Source organism: Echinops telfairi, unplaced genomic scaffold (genome assembly GCF_000313985.2).
Source record: "Echinops telfairi isolate 266 unplaced genomic scaffold, ASM31398v2 ScPeMD7_655;HRSCAF=1070, whole genome shotgun sequence".
Lineage (NCBI taxonomy): Eukaryota > Metazoa > Chordata > Mammalia > Afrosoricida > Tenrecidae > Echinops > Echinops telfairi.
The window spans coordinates 17,420,343-17,436,820 of NW_022104553.1; the positions used below are offsets into that span (position 1 = coordinate 17,420,343).

Sequence of the window (16,478 nt, forward strand, 5' to 3'; positions counted from 1 at the left end):
TGTCAATCCTAGTCCATAAATTCCTTTGTAGACTCCCACAGCCATACAATAAACCCATTGCTGTCAAGCCGATTTTAACTTGAGTGAGTGACCGACCTTCTATGACCGAGAACTGTTCCATAGGGTTTCCAATGCCATACTCTTTACAGATTATCTTTCTCCTGTGAGTGGCTGGTGGGACTGAACTGCCAATCTTTCCATTAGAAGCCAGTTGCTTACCCACAGTGCCACCAGGGCTCATTAGAATAAATAGATAGATACAACGGACCCATGCCTTGCCTCTAGCCTATTGCAGACCAGTGATGAATACTATCAGACGTGTAGAAGAATAACCTCAGCAGTTTGTCAAATTGTGGATTCCTGTACTCTGTTTCTGCATGCCAATTCTTTAGTTCAGTAGTTCTCAATCTATATGCTCATACAAATCATTCTGTTGTCAGGTACCATTGGACCCGATGGGTACCTGATGGACCTGATGGGTACCAATTCTGACCCATCATGACCCTATAATAGGACCTAGTAGGACTGCCCCATGGTTTCCTAGGCAGTAAACTTTATGGAAGCCGGCCTTTTCTCCAGTGGAGCCCTTGGTGGGTTTGAACCACTAACCTTTCCAGGAGCAGCCAAGTGCTAAACCATTGTGCCACCTGGGGCTCTTCTAAGAAGCAGGTCAAGCTATTTGGGCGGGCCTCACTCCCAGAGTTTTTGATTGAGAATGCCTCCTGGTGTGGGTCCAAAACCATTTTCATTAAAAAATGTGTGTTTTTGGTGAAAGTTTACACAGAAAATGACATTTCTAGTTGACGGTTGTATACCAATTGTTGAGTGAGTTCTTGGTAAGTCTTCTTTGTGTGTTCTGATTCTTCTGTTTCCAGAACCCCTCCTCCCTTGTGACTAGATGTCTCCCAGAGATGATCATCCTGAGATTTCCTTTTTCTTTGCTCTCATTACCGTTGACCTTTTGATGGTAGTGTTTTTCAATGAAGCATCATACTCACAGTTAATAGCCTTTCTTTGGTAAGCCAATCTGTTCTTCTGTTAAAAGGTGACCGACCTCTGGGGATTGTTCGTTTGAAGTGTCAAGGAAATCTCAGGGTGATCATCTCTGGGAGTCATCTAGTCACAACAGGCTCAGGGTGTCAGGGCTCATGAAGAATTTGAGTTGTCCTGTGTTTTTCTCTCCCATTCTGTCAGCGTCCATCTATTGTGACCCTGATCTGAATGCTTGGTTGTGGTAGTGCAGGGCACCGTCTAGTTCCTCTGGATCAGCAGTCACCATGTCTAATGAGTTCCCAGGTGATGTTGATGCTGCCGGCCTGGGGAACCCACTGTGAGAACCATTGAATCTGTGTGTTCAGCATCGCTTCTTTTCAAAAGCATCTCCACTGGTTCTGGTGTCCTGGGTCATAATGTGTGCTTTCATAAACAATCAAGCAGGCTGTGAAATCTTTAACAGTTTCTCTATCTCAATGGCAATTCTAGGTCCCAAGGAACCAGAGACATGTTAAAAAAGGCCACAGGTGACCGAGAACATGTCGAGTGTGTTAGTTCAGGTTGACTAGAGAAACAAATTCGTTGACACTCATATGTATGTAAGAGAGAGCTTTATATCAAAGAGCAATTGTATATTAAGAAAACATCCCAGCCCAGTTCAGATCAAGTCCATAAGTCTGCTATTAATCCATAAGTCTGATACTAGTACATAAAGCATTCTTCAGATTCACACAGGCACGTGCAGTGATGCAGAATGCAGGAAGATCACAGGCTGGTGGGTGCAAAGTCTTGTGGATCTAATGGTGGTGGATTCATCTTCAGGGCTCTGGCTGCCATCAGTGTGGCTCCATGTGGCTTGTTAACAGGAAGGTGAAACAGAGAGAGAGAGAGAGAGAGAGAGAGAGAAGTTCCTAGAATCCTCATGAGAAGGCCAGGCCCACAAGAAGGCATTCCTCTAATATCTAGCATTGATGAAAACTCACAAGAGCAGTCAGCACCAAGCTCTTGTTCTACTAAAGACAGGTGAGCTAGACAGATGGGCTAGGCTTTGCTGAACTGGTTCTACTATAAAAAGGTTTGCAGAGAAGGCCCCCATTTGCATATTTATCGGTTGAGGGGGTCAGGGAACTATTTGTAAAACACTGGGGAGTCCCTGGGTAATAACATGGCCTCTAAGGAGGCTGGTCTGGTGTCAGTTTGTTCACCCATTAAAGCCACATAGACCCAACGATCCGCTCCTTCTACCCCCAAAGGTCTATATTTTAAAATTCTTGTTTTGTTGAGTGTACACACAGTGGAACATGAAAGGGCTTCAGAACATTAATGGGAAAATTCCATGAATTTAATTGAAATCACTGCCCCCTAAGTTTCCTACCCAATTTTTGTAGTTGCTGTTGTCCGTCTGATTTCATTTAGCTCTTAAAGACCATAATGTGTGCGGGTACAGCCACTATAATGTCTTGACATTTAGAAGAGTCTTTATTCAGCTAGCTAGGCTACCAAGAAACTAAAGTTGTTTCCCAGGAAACATACCAGAATTGATAACAACATCCTGGTTAACATAACAAGATTACTTACACCGTTCAGATGACAACATCAAAAGGAACAAGACTGAAAGATAACCAAAAGAAGCAATATATTAAAGAACAGTCAAAACTATTTACAATCTTCTGAACACTGGAACCTGAGAGTACATTTTAAAATTAATCACTGGGAGATTTCCCAGAAGGGAAGTGGGAGGGGGCAGGTCAACTAGCAGTCAGCTTTCTGAGATGGGAGGGGGAAACGGGCCAGTCACCTAGCAGATGACAAAAATGGAGCTTCCTGGGTGAGTTTGCTTCACATGCATATGGTAGCCATTGTGAAGTATGAAGAGCAGGAAGAGGTAAAGGCTGAAGCTGATAAAAGGGTCAGACTGCTGCCAGTAAGTGACCCCAACCTACATATCTCTTCCATCGAAGACCAGTGTCTCAAACTCGTTAAGCTAAACTACTATTTGAAGATGACTTCAGGGGATTATTTTTTGTTTCAAAGATAATCTCAGCGCAATAGTTTCAGGAGCTGGTTCAGCCTTTGGGGTTAAGTTATAATTTACAGGCCATAACATTTACCACACCCACTAGGATATTGCAACAATACAGAAAAACAAAACGAAACAAGTGTCGAGGATAACGCTTCACACAGCTGATTTGGAAAAACAAACAAACAAACAAACAAACAAAAGTTGGCAGGTTCACTAAAAGTTAAGCAGAGTTATACGACCTAGTAATTCCACGCCTAGGCATATCCCTAGAAAATGAAAATTTATATTCACACACGTGTGTACCTGAATGTTTACAGCAGCAATTATTCACAGTAGCCACACAGGGGGACTCATCTAAATGTCCATCAGCTCATGAGTGGATACACTTGTGAAGCCACAGAGAGACGTCTAGGGGCCGGCCTGTGCATCTTTCCTCTCTGCGCCGTGTATCCAAGGAGGGGAGGGTCCATAGAGTTCACATACCTGACTGCTTACTACTTATAAGTAGTAAGGGGTGTTCCACTACTTATACTCTTCCTGATTAGAATTCCCAGAAGTCTCCAGGAAATGGAACATCTCACCTGTGAACAAAGGCCCCCGAACAGGTGAATAACCTGGCACTTTTAGGTCCCAACGGTGTGAGGATGGGCTCACACAACCTTAAGGCAGCAGGCTATTAAGCCATTTCATTACACTATCTTACTTTCCCCCGGAAATTCCCGGCTTGGGGATAGGAAATGGAATGGAGGTGGGTTCTGAGATTGGGGATATCAACCTGTGGTGTCAACAGTTTCATTGGACAGGTGGGAAGACTGGTTCCTGGAGGCCAGGCCTCCCATCTAAGGAGCGATCTAGTCTGAGTTTTTGTCTCCACATCTTGAATCTATAGTTCATGCTCTTCTTAAATGCCATGGGATTCTGCCTCCCAAGTGTATGTTTGGAGCAGGGCCAGGAGATAGGAGCCCATTCCTTAAATTTGGGATCTCTTTTGTATCCTTCGAACTTTTTTTTCACTGAAAAAAAAGTAACCAATTTTTGGACATATAACTCATGGGCCACACAATTGAATGCTTTAGATATACCAAAGAGTTTGCAATCAACACCACCATCAATTTTAGGTATTTTTCTTCATTCTTGTATCTATGACTAGCTCCCCATCTCCCTGAAACTTCCCCTACCATAACTCTGAGAAGCTGTTAACCTGGTTATCTTCTACAGATTTACCTTTCCTGGATGTCATAGAAAGAAAATCATAGCAAAAAACGCCCAAAACAAAAACAGAGCAAAACAAACAGACAAAAGACAACATCCCCCAAACGACCCCCCCGGCCCTCAAAGCAAACCACTACCAACAGCAAAATAAAACACAGAGAAAACCCTCAGTCCAAACAAAAGCAAAAAACATAAAAGAGAAAGTTATAAATGAGTCCACAAGGAACACAAAGGATAAGATGTTGAGTTTTAATTACATCCACAGTAATCTGCTTTCCAATGTACGCTGTCTGAGGACTCGGCCATTCAATCTCTGGTCAATGGTCCGAGGGGGCTCCGGGGAGGCTTCATCCACGTGGGGAGTCCGTGAATGCATTTTGGGCTTTCACCGTCATCCCGAGCCTTCTGCAAACCCTTCAGAAGCACTCCGTTTTGATTCCCAGGGACCTCTGAGAACATCACTGTCTTTCAAAAGGAGTCAGATTTTCCAAATAATGGTAAGTGGTCCTCTCAGGCTTGCTCCCCTTTCACCTTTTCACTTAAAGCAAATTCCTTTTCACAAGTATGATTTGGGGTTCTGGTCTGTAAGGTATTAGAGGGATGCTGAGGGCCGGGACATCAACATGATGAAGCCTGGAATCGAGCAATGAGATACAGCGCACAGGTTGATATTTTAGAATGAGATGAGAAGCTCCCTCTCTCTCCCTAATCCTTATAAACAATCTTCCCCAGTTGGCTAACCAGCCATGGAGTGACTGTATGGTGGAAGCAATGTTCACTTAATTGGAACGATCTGGCCCTGACTCTTGGTGGGAGGGGAGAAACACCGCTAGTCCAAAGATGGGCAGCCCAACAAGGAGAGACTAGGACCCGCAGCTTGGGGATAGGACTATGAGAAACTCAGGCTCTGGCTTGGGGTGGATCCAGAGATGAGCTTCTCTTACCTGCCTCTGTATCTCATCTACCCAGACTTTGCCCACCAAGACTACACCAAGGTCAATGTCGTGCGGATCTGCCTTGGTGCGGCGGTTCTACTACTCTTGGCGGGGATTCTAGCAGAAGATTGGCGCAGTCAGAAGAAACTCCTGGTGCGTAGAGGCAGAGCCATCCACAGGCCACTCCCACCACTCCCATAGACCTCCACATCATTTATTCCCCAGGCCAGAGGGCAACCAGGTAGCCACAACCATCGGCACCCACCCCTTGGACCACAGGCATGGACACATCTTCTAAGAGATCACGTGGGTGGAGCCGGGCTTTCAAGATCATGAAGTATGAAAGGCAGGGGCTGCAACTGAGAAAAGACGGAAATTTCTGCCTCTGGCTGATTACCCACCAGCATCTTCTCTATCTAGGACCAGTCTCTACCTGGTTTTATGAGAACTTAAAAAAAATCATCTATGGGGTTTATTAGGGAAGTGAATGGGTTATAATGCAAGGTCAAAAATGCTCAGAATACAGTTCTTCAACCAGGATGGTCTCTTCTCAGACATGCTTCTCTCTTAGTCCTTGCCCCCCCCCCCCAAGGATGCAGCTCACTGGCCCCTGCCCTGCTCAGGAAATGCTACAAAGGAAGCACCCCACTCCACAAGGAAGCCTCCTCCCCAAAGGCACTACACTTGCATGCTCCATGGACCAGGAAGCCCATTGCTCGGACTTGTGTGCTCAGTGTTGCTGCCTTTGATCATGCTGCTCCTCTGGTGTCACAGCTGTCTTCTGAGTCTAGGAGTTTCAGTGCTCAGATCTCAGGGTTCCATCCTACAGCATCAGAAATCTAGCAGGTGCCAGAGTCTCCTGATCATTGTAGATGTAGCATTCAGGTTCTAACTTCTCATGGGCTACAATCTAGTGCAGTGGTTCTCAACCTTCCTAATGCTGCAACCCTTAAATCGTTCATGTTGTGTTGCCCCCCCAACCATAAAATTATTTGTTGCTACTTCATAACTAAGTTTGCTACTGTGATGAACAGATGGGTCATTTTAGTAAAGGGGTTGGCAAACTTGAGATGGAAGAGCCAATCCTGTCCTTCACAATTTAAAAATTGAGAACCATAAAATTTTACAAATGAAAATCCTTATGTGAATAACATCCCTGAAATTTTTCTTCCGAACCACATGTAGGTAGGGACGGAGAGTTGCAATCTGGCTCTCTAGCAGCTGGCTGCTGACCCCTGGGGTCTAGAATCAAGTTGATTTCCTTGCCACCTTTTATAGCATCTAGAGCTTTATTTCTTGGTTTGAACCTTTATGTTCAAAACCAGGGGAAGGGTATCTAACTTTCCCTTCTGCTTGCATCACCTGGCATCCCTTTGTCTGCAAATATCCCTTGGCTTTTATGGAATATCAGCAAAAGCCATTTTTCAACAAAGTAACATCTATTCTAGGCAGTAGGGACCTGGGTATCTTTTTTTTTTTTTGGGGGGGGGGCATTACTCAGCCCACCAGATTCAATCGATCATTTATAAGCATCTTATTAAAATTTAGTGGAGCCCTGTGAGTTGAATTAGCTATGCAGGAGTCTGAAGGCTTGAGAACCTTTGAATGATGGTGTTGGCATAGAATATTGAACTTGTTATGGACTGCCAGAAGACTGGACAAATCTGTCTTGGCAAGCAGTTCAAAGACTCCCTAGAATCAAGGATGGTAAGACATCTCATTTTGGACATGGCATCGGGAAGAACCGATTGTTGGAGAAGTAGATCCTGCTTGGCAAAGTATAAGCTCAGCAAAATAAGACAATAAATGGGCACAATGGTTTACATAATTGTTTCTGTCTATTGTCCATGGAGTATGGTAAGAGTTGGAGTAGACACACTACCTTGCAATGTGTACAGAACAAGCAGGTACATACGCAGGTAGGTATATTGAGGATTCTGATCCTTGCCTTGGATGTGTTAGCGCTAAATAAATTCTTTGGCTGGGCTGGGGGTGGGGTGGTGATAATGTAGGCCAGCAGGGAATGAAGATCAGAGAGGAAAGCACTACTTACAAACCCATGACATTCTACTTTCGGTAAGTTGGGGCCATTGACATGACTGAAAGCACCTCACTAACCCTGGAGCCTGAAATGTTGGATAGCTGGGAAGATAGTCTAGCAAGGAATACGTATCAGGCAGCAAAACTCAGGTGGGTCAAGAGAAACCCAAACCACACAATGAATAGCAAGGACATGCACCAACATAAGGTACTTTTGTCAAGAACTCGTCAGTACTGCTTCTTGTCTGAATGCGTTCACCTTTATTTTTTGGTACACTTGTGACTCAGGCACTTCACATAGCAGGGTGAAGTGGTTTGTGCACATTTCAGATGCTCCCACCCAGGGACAGCACACAAAACAAAGCAGAAGATGACACCTCGTCACCAAATTAGGGGACCAAGAAGGCTCACAGGGGAATTCACCATCACCTTTGTGGAAGGAAAGCTATCCCATCCCAACCCAGAGGGGGCGGTTCAGAAAAGGAATTCAGGACAGGAAAATCGGTTTCTTCTGGGCTCATGGTTGTCCTGCTCAATTGTCAACTGTGGATTGCTCTTTTTGACTTCGTCCAGCAGCTTTTGGGTTGCAGTATCAGACTTATCGATCTTTAACCTGAGGGACAAAGAGGGTTAAAAAAACCAAAATCATGTGTCCGACTTTGCTTCTTTAATCAACTCCAAACTCCAGAAAAGTGCCCACAAATCTCACGCTTTGAGTCTAACAGTAGGGGTGGTGGTGTTTCTACGTTTATTTGCTAGGTAAAGGAAAACAAGTTAATGCCATGATAGTATAAAGCTCCTATGGGATTGTAGTTGTGATGGTCATTATTCTATATTTTCAATGAGATTAAACTGGTAACACCCCTGGTGGTCTAATGCCTTTAACACCTAGTCTTAAAAGTTTAACTCCTTGGTAGACCAGTCCCAATGAAAAAGATGTAGGTACTGACCCACATAGGTGTTAATTCTCCTCCCACCCCTTGGCTAAGATACTAGAGAGCTAGCCACCATATTTGGCATGAGATACCAATCCCAGTTCGAGGATAGACTTGTGGTAACCATATTCAGGAGTCCCTGGGTGGTGTAAACAGTTAACACCACTTGGTTGATAGCTAACCAAAGGTTGGGGAGGGTTGAGTCTACCTAAAATCTGCTAATGTCTGCAAGGCAGCTGCTGAAACCCTCATGGATCAGCTTGGCATAGGTGGTGTAACCATGAGGCAGAACAAGCTTAACGGCAACTGATATTGGTAACTACATCCACTTGTGTGCAAGTGGACTTGGGGTGGAGGTGGGGAGAATTAAGCAAAGCATGAAAATAGGTGACCAAGGAGATTAGCTGCTGTATTTCTTGGTAGCTCCCTAGTCCCTGGGTTTGTGAATACATTCAAAAGTCATCTTGGAAGAGCTGATCCCCAAGGGATCAATGGAAAGCAAGTGTCTAAAAAGAACGATGGCATATAGGTACGAATATGTCAGATACAATTGATGTGTGGTTTGTAACAAGAGTTGTAAGAGGTCCCTATCAAATGATCTTAAAAAAAAAATCTTGAAGATTTAGCATCCAACCTTAAGCTAGGCTTGCTGGCTACCAAAATAACTTCCACTAAAGTCAGAACCAAGCAACTTTAAGCCACTTTTAAAGAGGGCTCACTGATCCCTGTGACACAACCGACGTGCAAATACAGATGCTCACCATGGGATGCCTGGAGAGCACCCAACCACAGGGGATCAGGAAGGCACCATTTTCCCAATAAAGCTCAGACAGCAGCAAGGGATGGGAGGGAAGATGGGGAGGAAGTGAGAAGAGTACTGCTACAGTATTGGGATTGCGATCACCGCCACAAAGTGAAATGTGTATGAATTGAATAGAAAGCCAATTTACTCAGTCCACTGACTCAACTCACAACAAAGTTGAAAATGACTGTGGTCAAAGATCCTTACAATTTTGAGAAACAAAATTGTTTCCCCATTCAGAGGTGTTCCTCAAAAAACATTGGAACAGAAGTAGGGCATGAAGGATTACATTAGAAGGCTGAAGCATGTTACAGAGCCCAAGAAGGAGGTATTTCAGGACTGCAATGAATAGAAAGGGTGTATTAGGGTACGGGAGCGTAGATAGCATTGGAAAGACTGAATTCTAAAAGAATGGCTAGGGCTTTTCTGAATTTCTACAATTTATGATCCAGAAGGCAAGCTCTTCACATGAACTAATTCATCTTGAGACTCAAAGACCCAGAAAATAATGTCTGAAAAAAAAAAAAAAGTCTGATTGGCTGATTTAAGGTGACAGCTCGACCAGTCATTGATGGGCAGCTCGACCGTGACTGAAATACATGTCAGTGGTGGTGGTGGTGGTGGTGGGGTGTTGTAGGAAAAAACTTCTCATATGCCCCCCCCTTTGACTAGTATCTACCTTTGGAGTATAGATTCTATATAATCCAAACATCTAAACAATGATGGCAATTGGAAGCTGTCAGCGGTCTATGTTGCACCTGAGAATTTGAGAAAGTCTACACTCTGAAGAGATTCTTGCTTCTAAGTAAACAACCCAATGATAACTTGTTCCGATGAGCAAGAAGCCAAGAGCCAGCCAGTGATGGCATCACCTATGGCCTATTTCCACAAGACTCCTCCAAGTGTATATGAATCTAAGCGAACACACTCCCCACACCTCTAACATAACCAGGATGCAAACGCTTTCTAAACATCACCCTATGAGATCTGTGGTTACGTTTACAAGATGACCATAGCTGACCACTATAGTTCCTTCTTATGAAATAATGTCATAAACCCAAGGATTTTTGGTTTCAGATTGAGAGGGGAGATGCAGAATTCTCTGAAGACCAAAAGTCAATAAAAACGAGAATGCAGATGCCTATTAAAAAAAAATCAAGTGTGTCCACGTTTCTGCAATAATTAGGGGAGAAACCCTATGAAGACTGAAAGGGTCATACCTAAGTTTCCACAAGGGACAATTTTGGTATTTCAAGGCTTCATACAACCTCTTTATCCCACTACGCCCCCAAAGGATTCTGGCCAAGGTCCAGAGTGGTCAGGCTCTCGTTGCTTTGGAGGGCAGATGAGAGGTCCACGCAACTGAAAGGCATGAGCGCACATCCCCACAACGTAGTGGGGGAAACAAAGGTTAGCGCCATTCATTCAACTAACGTGTATTCAGAAAAGTTCTACTGTGGTAAAGGTTTACAATCCGGGTTCTGCTCTACAATTCCTTTCCCCGTCTTCTCTCTCCCATCTCATTGGATACAGTCCTCACTTCTCCCACTCCACTTCCTCCCCTGCTTCCTGCTTCCATTCATCCTTTTCCACTTTCCCCAAGCCTTGTCTTGGGGTAAATGCTACTCTGTTTCATCTTAAATGGTTGATTATTCTGAAGATGTGCATACCTCCCTAGTGTTATCATTCCCTCTTTATAGTCGTTTGGCACGAGAGTGAGTTCAATTCTAGGCCTGAAGGGTGTCAGAGGACCATAGTCTCTGGTTCTGCCGTTCTATCCAACCGGCAAACCTGGTCTTTTGGCTTTTGCCCCATCATATTTCTCACTGTGTCCAGAGCCTTTGATATGAGCCCTACAGAACGGTTGTTAGAGGTAGCTTCATACTGACTTGTAGGCTAGAGATGGGTAGAACCCCCGAGTCTATGGCCATTAATCACATCCCCTCCCCTGCCGTCAGGTCTAGAACTGAACTCACCTGTGATGGAAATTTCCGCCAAACATACTAGTTTAATAAAATCTACTCCATTTGAGTCGCATGCTTTGAGTTTCATAGGAATAGTCAGCCTTATCCTCCTGCAGAATGACTATTGTGTTTGAACCACCCTTGTGGTTAGCAGTTCAACAGTGCCTCCAGGCCTTCAAAATGGGTCTGTCAGCAGAACCATGGCACTAGAGAGGTGTCCACATTCCTTAGAATAAGCAACCATTTAAGATCAAAAGGCAGTGTTCACCCAAAGTTCAGAAGGGTTAGGAAACATAAAAGTGGGGAGAAGTTTCATTCTGGGGATTACAATGAATGACAGGAAACAAACTAATGAATTATCGAGTGGCAGTCTGGCATATTGACACAGCTCAACAGTGCAAAATTGAGAATCTAGAAGTAAATCCATCTACCTAGAAACAGCTAATCTCTGAAAAAAAAAACAAACCTGAAACTTCTAAAAGTAGAGAAGAGTCAGTCTCTTTGGCATACACTGCCAAGGAAAACCCAAACCACATCAGTAGAAGACAAACTAGACTGACCAGGATCTCCCCAAAATTAGACACGTATGTGCCACCCAAGGAGGAGAGACTAGCATGTTGGACATGGGACTAATCCCCACAGTTTATAGACCCTTCAACATCTCCAAAATAATCCGTTCAGAAATGGGCCAAGGACATTCATAGTCTTCAAAGAGGAAGTCAACATGAAGAAATGCTCTTGATTTGTATCATGAATCGGATCACAACAGTGAGAGCATCTTACCTCAACATGAGTGGACAAGTTAAAGTGCAACGCTCACAGGGTGTCAAGAGACTAGAACTTCACGCACTGCTGGTGGGACTGTAAAATGGTGCAACCACTTTGGAAAACAGAGGAACACCTCCTTACTATCGAAAACAGCAATGTTCCAGCCATCCTCCCACCAGCCAGGTACGTGTCCTAGAGAGATCAAGAACTGCAGCACAGATACACGCACAACAATGTTCACAACGTAGGGAACGTTATGCTGAGTCAAGTGAATCATATATTGTATGAAACCACTACAGGAAGGTTGAAAACCAAGGCACAAAGATGAATATCAACGGAAACAGATGTTCAAGATTCCCAAAGGCAGAAGGGAGGATGGAGATCCATAAGAGGGAGATGAGAAGCTGGTGGTGGATAGAATAGAAGGGGGGTGGATAGAATATTGAAGTTGGGGGTGGTGTTTCAATTGTTGGGTGCAGAGTTGATGGTCTGAAATGCAACCTATCCCCCACTTCTCTATGCACATGCACACACTTGCACCAGAGAAATCTGGGGTAAGGTTAGATATAATTACACTGACGAGTATCAAGGCACAGTCAGACAGTGAACCAGAGAGGGCAAGTCAAATGTTTGAGGGAAGAGAAAGCTAGACCTTTGCAACCCAAACCAGACATGTTGCTGTTGACTTGATCCCAACTGTGCTCCACGGTGTTTTCCGAAGTAGATTAAAAAAGGGCCCATGACAATCACTAATTTTAGTAGCGGAGGTTAGCATTTTCGTGATTGCTAAGCATTGCTGTCAGTGATGGAAAAAGGAACGTGTTTTGTGCTTTGATGCTCTCCGCAGAAATTTCTCTTGTATCAGAATGGGCGTGTTTTGTCATTGTATGTCAATTACCTGTGCTGTTGAACAACAAAAGAGCCAACATTCATCCTTGCTCAAAACAGAAAGATATACTTGGCATTCCAAGTGGTAAAAAGATCTGTCTGTTACCTATAATATATTGTATGTTGACATTTTATTGAAAATCATCCCCCTTATGTACAGGCTGGTAACCTTCCCCCGCCAAATAATTGTGATTATTTTCTAGAAACTTCTTAAAAGTGCTACATTTGGCAGGACCAATGAGGTTGCGTGTGTAATTGCCCAGAGATTTCTATATAGCTGAATGTTGAAAATATCCTTAAATACATGGAAAAGTTGTGTATGTGTGCATATATGTTTATATATACACAACTTATATATACATACACACACTTTTCCATGAATATGGAGATATATATTATATATTTATATCTAAATATATTTAAAGAAATTATATATATATCTAAATATATTTAAAGAAATTATATATATATCTAAATATATTTAAAGAAATTTATATATATATATATATATATATTTTTTTTTAAAAGGCCCGTTCATCCCAGGTGTCCATTGATAAGACCAGGTGGGGAGGTGGGGAGGGGAGAACTATGCACAAGGTACATCTGTCAGGAACCACATGTAGTTCTCTCCTGCATGGAAGGTGAGAATCCAACCCCTGAAGTAGCAATGCCCCTCAAAATATCATAGCCGAAGGGGGTGCCACGCAGATCTTTCACATACAGATCTTCAAGTTCAAGATGTGTAATTTACCAGAGACATTTCAGGCTGCACGTCGGCTCCTTCAAGGCTTCACACAGTAAGTTCAGTCCGGTGAATCCTATGCGATTCATACCCAGATCCAACTGGGTGAGGCACGACTTTTGTTGGAGCAGCTTTGAGAGATGACTACAGCCCTCATCGGTGATGCCACAGTCCCACAGCCTGGAAATCAATCACATGTTAGATGAAGAAAAGATCTGTTGGCTCAAGGTTCCAAATACCATCGGTCTTGGAAAGTGAGATTTGAGAATGAAGTGATGGAGCGGTAGGGTCTGAGTGAAGAACACGCACCAAAGCTCTTTGCCCTTGACTCCAGGGCTCTGGGTGGATTTCGTGGCATGATGCCTTACCTGATGATCCTGATTAGAGGCAGACTGTCAGGTCAAAGGGAACGTTGAACCAGTGAGCTTTTGGTGAGCAGTGTGAGTCTACAAACTGCTTATACCACACCTGGAGATCGGGTAGGCACAGCCTAAAGATGTCCATTGTTCTAATCCCGAGATCTGTGGATTTGGGTACTTATTGGGCACAGAGTACGTTGCAGCTGTGGATAAAGTTCTTAATATGGGGGAGGTTATCTTAGATTATTTTGGGTGGGCCTAAGGCAATTCCAGGAGCCTTTAAAGAGAGGGGGAAAGACTGTCCTAGGAGAAAGAGACTCAAGGGAGAGGGCAGAGGAGGGGATGTGCTAGAAGATCGAGGTCCACGTGGTTTGACGGGAAGGCTTTGGAAATGAAAGGAAACAAGGCAAGGAATGCAGGAAGCCTCTGGAACCATGGTTCGCAACCTTCCTAATGTCTGACCCCTTAATACACTTCCTCACGTGGTGGTGACCCCCCAACCATAACATTATTTTCATTGCTACTTCCTAACTAATTTTGCTCCTGTGATGAATCGGGTGACCCCTGTGAAAGGGTTGTTTGACTCCCAAAGGGGTGGAGACCCACAGGTTGAGAACCGCTGCTCTAGAAGCTGAAAAGGCGAAAGGGAATGGGCCACACTAGAGCTTTCAGAGGGAGCACAAGCCCAGCCAACGCCTTCCGCTTTAGCCTCCTGAAGACTCGTGTGGAGAATGGGCAGGGTGTGTGAACGGGAGGTGTGTAGTGTAGAGACTTACACCAGGGTTTGTAGACGACATTTAGGGCTACTCAAGCCCTCACACAGAAGCGTCACCCCATCATCCCCCAGATCATTCTTGGCCAAGCACAGGTGTGTCAGCTTCTGGTTGTTGACCAAAGCAGAAGAGAGATCCTTGCAACAGGCTTTGGTGAGAAGACACTTTTCCAACCTGTAGATGCAGCACACAAAGTTAGGATGGTGGGAGCACTTCCACAGTCCCGCCCTCTTCGCTCTCCAGATGCTGGAGAGTCCTCAGCTACAACTCTTCAGGCGACTCCCTTTACCCACCAAGTCCCCCTTCACCTCATCCCCTTTCCTGTGCTAGTGATCAGACATGAACGAACAGGAAGGGCAACACAAGATACAAGGTCACCGTCTCTGGTACCAGAAATGGGAGCCAAGCGTTTCTATCCTATGTATTGCTTAGCATGCTCTCCATTTGAAGTGTTAACCACTGCACCCACTCCTCTTGGTACCCAGACCGGAAGTGGAGATGGGCTTCCCAGGAGTAGACTTACGACAACTTCTGTAGGGAACACTCCAGGTGCTCCAGTGTGTCACACAGCGATGCCATACCCTCATCCAAGAGTTCAATGTCTGTGAGACTCAGGCATGTTAAAGACTGGTTGATTTTAAGGATGAAGAAGATATCCGCCAATTGGTCGAAGGTAGTGGAACAAGATTCCAGGCTGCAGGAGAAAACAGAACAAAGTCATCCTTGAATGTCCAACCACCATAGAATTGTCTCAGCTTCACTGTCGGGTCTGAGTTAACGAGAGCAGTAGTTGTTAACATGTGGTCGCTAGGTTCAACTGGATCAGCATCTGGGGAGATGGTTGAAAAAGCCAATTCTAAGCAAGGCCCTCCCTTTGGGCCAGTGGTTCTCAACTTTCCTAATGCCGTGACCCTTTCAATACAGTTCCTCATGTTGTGGTACGCCACCCCCCCAACTATAAAATTATTTTCGTTGCTACTTCATCACTGTACCTTTGCTACTGTTATGAATCAGTTGACCCTGTGAAAGGGTCGTTCAACCCCCAGACGTTGAGAACCGCTGCTTTAGGGCTACTGATTCAGGCCCTATTTGAGGCTAGAGAAAACGAAGATGAAGTATTGAGTTTTTGAAACTATCTTGTACCTAGGTAGAAACAAAGGGGTACACAATATTTTTAAACTTTAGAAATAAGCTCTTGCCTTTCGTATCTCAGTGAGATGTAAAGTCCAATGAAAAGTGTTTTAAGTTGCCTTACAGTAACCTATGAGATGTATTGAAACCAACTCCCAGAAGGACGTGGTACAATGATTAAAGGGCTCAGTTGCTGACCAGAGGTTGGCAGTTTGAACTCACCCAGTTGTTCTGCCTGAAAAAAAGACCAGGTGCTCTGTAAAGATGGCCCTCTCATAGCCCCCCTGGGGTCGATTCCTACTGTCACGTGGGGCCCTCATGATAGGAAGACTTAACATGTCTACTCCCCAAAGCAAGTCAACGAAATCATCTCATCCTTGCAGAAAAGAACACATGCCGAGCGTGGGGACCAGAACCCTTGTACACAGTACTGGTGGGGCTGCACAATGATCCGTTAATGACCATGGAACACAACATTGCACTTCCTTGAAACGCTGGAAATAGAAATACGACCCAACCCTTCTAGCTACTGGGTATATAGATCTAAGAGCACAAAGAGTTGCCAATGTGAATCAATGTTCCCGGGGGCCCACCGGGTCAACACACAATCGCAGAAAGATGAAAAGCACCCGAGTGCCCACCTTGGCAGGCTAAACTAGGATACATGCTCACACAGTGGAATACCAAGAGACGTTCAAGAATAATGTATCTGAGACCCCTTACAACGGGGGTAGACCTAGCAGACACAGAATGGTGAGTGAAAAGTACAAATATCATATGAAAAACAAACAAAAACATTGTTGAAAAAAAAAAAATAAAATGAAAAGGTTAAGATAAACGTCCTAAGGTGTAAGGCATCATCAGAACAAAAAATCTTACCATAGTGAATGATGGGGGGAGTGCGGAGTGGAGA

General features: G+C 44.3%; 2 protein-coding genes across 2 annotated transcripts in view; one reads left to right on the forward strand and one right to left on the reverse strand.

Annotated features, from left to right (window-relative positions):
- GP6 (glycoprotein VI platelet) overlaps window positions 1-5,364 on the forward strand; it is a 14,904-nt gene extending 9,540 nt beyond the window's left edge. Inside the window, exon 4 of the mRNA XM_045292388.1 lies at window positions 5,198-5,364. Coding sequence (XP_045148323.1) covers window positions 5,198-5,364 — 167 coding nt within the window. The remainder of the gene's footprint in view (window positions 1-5,197) is intronic.
- A 2,083-nt stretch (window positions 5,365-7,447) lies between these two features.
- The window catches only part of NLRP2 (NLR family pyrin domain containing 2), a 27,442-nt gene continuing 18,411 nt past the window's right edge, over window positions 7,448-16,478 (reverse strand). Inside the window, exons 9-12 of the mRNA XM_045292389.1 lie at window positions 14,958-15,128; window positions 14,438-14,608; window positions 13,312-13,482; window positions 7,448-7,816 (exon numbers count right to left, since the gene is read on the reverse strand). Of these exons, the coding sequence (XP_045148324.1) occupies window positions 7,678-7,816; window positions 13,312-13,482; window positions 14,438-14,608; window positions 14,958-15,128 (652 nt within the window). The 3' untranslated portion in view covers window positions 7,448-7,677. The remainder of the gene's footprint in view (window positions 7,817-13,311; window positions 13,483-14,437; window positions 14,609-14,957; window positions 15,129-16,478) is intronic.